This window comes from Gastrolobium bilobum, unplaced genomic scaffold (genome assembly GCF_033153095.1).
Source record: "Gastrolobium bilobum isolate Gb01-03AN ecotype WA unplaced genomic scaffold, APGP_CSIRO_Gbil_v1 utg11358, whole genome shotgun sequence".
NCBI classification, from domain to species: Eukaryota; Viridiplantae; Streptophyta; class Magnoliopsida; order Fabales; family Fabaceae; genus Gastrolobium; species Gastrolobium bilobum.
This window is the reverse complement of record NW_026895225.1, coordinates 1-3,855: the sequence shown is the minus strand read 5'-3', so window position 1 is coordinate 3,855 and position 3,855 is coordinate 1. Positions and strand designations below refer to the sequence as shown.

At 42.2% G+C, this 3,855-nt stretch overlaps 1 protein-coding gene across 1 annotated transcript; it reads left to right on the top strand.

The window, feature by feature from the left end:
• Positions 1–337: 337 nt before the first annotated feature.
• LOC133300572 (uncharacterized) lies at positions 338–3,766 on the top strand (the record flags this gene model as incomplete). The annotated part of the gene is made up of 2 exons (XM_061500136.1): positions 338–2,548; positions 2,623–3,766. Coding segments are annotated over exons 1-2 (3,355 nt in total), but the record flags the coding sequence as incomplete, so codon positions are not given.
• Positions 3,767–3,855: the final 89 nt, after the last annotated feature.

The following is a 3,855-nucleotide window of genomic DNA, read 5'->3' as shown; positions in this document are numbered from 1 at the left end:
AGGAGAAGGCTAAACGGGCCCGCAAGCAGCCCACCTATTTAAAAGACTATGAGACTAGTTGAGGATATGGGGTTCTAGTAACTATCAGCTTTATTATGTCATTTTATAACTTTTGAATTACGGTAGTCTTATTTTGGATTGGTGGCCCATTAGTAATAGGGCACTATATGATGACTTTGATTTAGGGTAATAGTAAGCAGAAGTTGATTCACCTTCTCTCTCCTTATTCTCTCTCTCCTCACGTTCCCTTTCTTCTCCTCGTCTACCTATTCTTCCCTGGAGATCTTAAATTGTTGCTACATTTGGTGCTCTCGTTGCTGATTCAACCTCCCATACCATGGCTGAAAACACTCGGATGCGGGATGTAACTCAACGACTGGAGACATTGGAACAACAAACTCACCGCTTAGACATGCTGGAACAACAATTGCGTTCAGCTGAATTAGTACGTGAACAACAACATTTGGACCTACAAGAGTCCAACGCTCAGTTACAGGAGTCTCAGACTCAAATCAAGCTAGCATTACAGCGTATACTTGATGGGCAACATTCTGGTGGTTACTCTCATTCTGGTCTACTTGGTTCTGGCCCGGGGTCAAAGTCTAACGCTAGCAGTTCAGATCTGGGCAAACAACGTCCATTTAAACTCATTTTTCCCAGATTTTCTTCTGGTGACCCAACCTCTTGGCTTTTTTCTGTGGACAAATATTGTCAGTATTATCAAATTGGTGATGAAGAACGATTACTAATTGTGTCGTTCCATTTGGATGATCCCGCGGCTTGCTGGTTTAGGGGTCTTAGTGATGAGGGTTTACTCCCAACTTGGGCTTCATTTATCACAGCGTTACACAGACGGTTTGGCCCTTCTGAATTTGATGAACCCATTGGTGCCCTAGCTAAGTTACAACAACAGGGTTTGGTTATTGATTACCAATCTACATTTGAAGCTGCTGCCAGTAAGGTTCCTGGTTTATCAGCCACTATGAAACGTGGTCTTTTTATTTCAGGACTCAAACCTCGCATCCGTCGTTCAGTGCTCACTCAACGCCCTACGGATTGGCATGAAGCATTAGCCTTAGCCAAAGTTTTTGAGGACCAGCAATTTGACGAAAAACCCATGCGGCCTTGGCTTGCTCGACAGCCCACAGCCACTACTCCCACTTCCCAACACCAGTTTTTGTCACCACCCAAAATCATTACTCCATTGGGCCTCACATCCACCATTCAACCTAAACCAATACCCGCTATTCCTATTCGCCGTTTATCTCCAGCTGAGATGCAAGTAAGGAGAGAAAAAAATCTTTGTTTCAATTGTGATGAAAAATTCGTTTATGGACATAAATGCAAAGCACGGGCTTCCCTATTGTTTTTGGAAGGCCCAGAAGAAGATGAGCCCCCAGATCCCATAGTCCCAGATCCCACGGAACCTGAACTACAATTGGAAGAACACAATGATACCCCGGAGATAAGTTTCAATGCCTTATTTGGTACTTATTCTTCGAAATCATTCTGTTTAACTGGTTCTATCTTTGGCCAATCCATCCAAATTTTAATTGATGGAGGGAGCACACATAATTTCATTACACCGAGAGTAGCTACTCATTTGCATTTAACTCTGTTAGCTGTTCCACAATTTAAGGTACAAGTGGGGAATGGCGATTCCTTAACCTGTTCAGCTATGTGCCAATCTGTTCCTTTAAATATTCAATGTAACAAATTTCCATTGGATTTGTTTGTTTTGGAATTACAAGGAGCTGATATTGTGTTAGGTGTTCAATGGTTGGCTACATTAGGACCTATTCTGACAGATTACCACAACATGACAATAGGCTTTACGCACCAAGGGAAACATGTCAGCCTACATGGTGACCAACGCATTGCTGCCAGTTTAATTACTTCCTCACAATTGCAAAAATTGTTAACACAAAAGTCCCTGGATTCATGTCTCATGTGCTTATCTGTTGTGACTACACCTAAGACAGCGACCTTACCACCTCCTACAAGTGTGGATCAGAATCCAGATGTTCAGCAATTATTGGACCAATATAGGGATGTCTTTGCAACTCCATCTTCCCTACCCCCTGATCGGCCCAACAATCACAAAATTCAATTAATCTCTGATGCAAAGCCTGTCCAAGTTAGACCATACAGATATCCTCACTTCCAGAAAAATGAAATAGAAAAATTGGTTTCCGAGATGTTGCACAATGGGTTAATTCGTCCTAGTCACTCAGCTTTTAGTTCCCCGGTTCTATTGGTCAAGAAAAAAGATGGGACTTGGCGCTTCTGTGTTGATTATCGTGCTCTAAATGCTGTAACTGTGAGTGATAAATTTCCAATTCCCACAATTGATGAATTGATGGATGAATTACACGATGCCACAATTTTCTCAAAGCTGGATCTACGCTCAGGATATCACCAAATTAAGATGCATCCTACAGACATACATAAACCAGCATTTCGCACACATCACGGCCACTACAAATTTTTGGTCATGCCCTTTGGATTGTCAAATGCACCATCGACTTTTCAGGCTACCATGAATCAGGTCTTCTCTGAATTTCTACGCAGATTTGTATTATTTTTTTTTATGATATTTTGGTTTATAGTTCCTGTCTCCAGGAGCACATTAACCATTTACAGCAGGTCTTACTAATTTTAAGGGAAAATTCTTTGTTCGCAAAGTTGTCCAAATGTCTGTTTGCCCAACCATCACTTCAATTTTTAGGACACATTATTTCTGGTGAAGGCGTAGCACCTGATCCCAGCAAAACTCAAGCGATTCAGAAGTGGCCTATTCCTCAATCTGCAACTCAAGTTAGAGCCTTCTTAGGCCTTTCCGGGTATTATCGTCGGTTTATCCGACATTATGCTTCCATTGCAGCACCGTTAACAGACCTCCTAACAAAAGATGGGTTCCGCTGGTCATCAGCGGCATCAGATGCCTTTGTCAAGCTCAAAGCTTCGATGACAGACACGCCAATATTAGCATTGCCCAATTTTAAGGAACCCTTTATTGTGGAGACAGACGCTTCAGGAATTGGAGTTGGTGCATTTTTGTTACAAAACAATCACCCAATTGCGTTCTATAGCAGGAAATTGGCACCCTCTATGCGCACCAAATCCACATACATACGTGAGATGTTTGCAATCACATCTGCAGTAGCCAAATGGAGACAGTACCTGTTGGGAGTACCGTTCACCATCCGCACAGATCACAAAAGCTTGCATAACCTTATGAATCAGGTTATCCAAACCCCGGAACAACAATCGTTCCTGTCAAAGCTACTGGGCTTTGATTACACTATTACATACAAATCTGGTAAAGCCAATATTGTGGCCGATGCTTTATCCAGACATCCAGAAGGGGTTTCTGATTCAAACACACCCCATCTGGCTGCTTTGAGTGGCGCAATTAGTGATTACAAATCCCTACTCCTACAAGAATTACAACAAGACCCATATTGTGCTACAATATTAACAGAATTACAAACAGAGCCAGCAAAATGGAATCATTGGAAAAATAAAGAGGGGTTGTTGTTCTTTCGCAATAGAATTGTGTTTCCATCTGCGTCGTCCATCATCCCTTATTTATTACATGATCTCCATACTTCAGTACAAGGGGGTCATTCTGGCCTCACTGGTACTCTGCAGAGGATTGCCCAAAGTTTCACCTGGAAGGGAATGAGAAAAACAATACGGCAGTATGTGGCCAACTGTGAAATCTGTCAAAAAATCAAACCTCCCAACCATTCTTCTCCATACGGTTTGTTAACACCCATCAAACCACCAGAAGAGACCTGGACTGATTTGAGTATGGATTTTATTACTCACCTACCACCCTCACACGGCTTT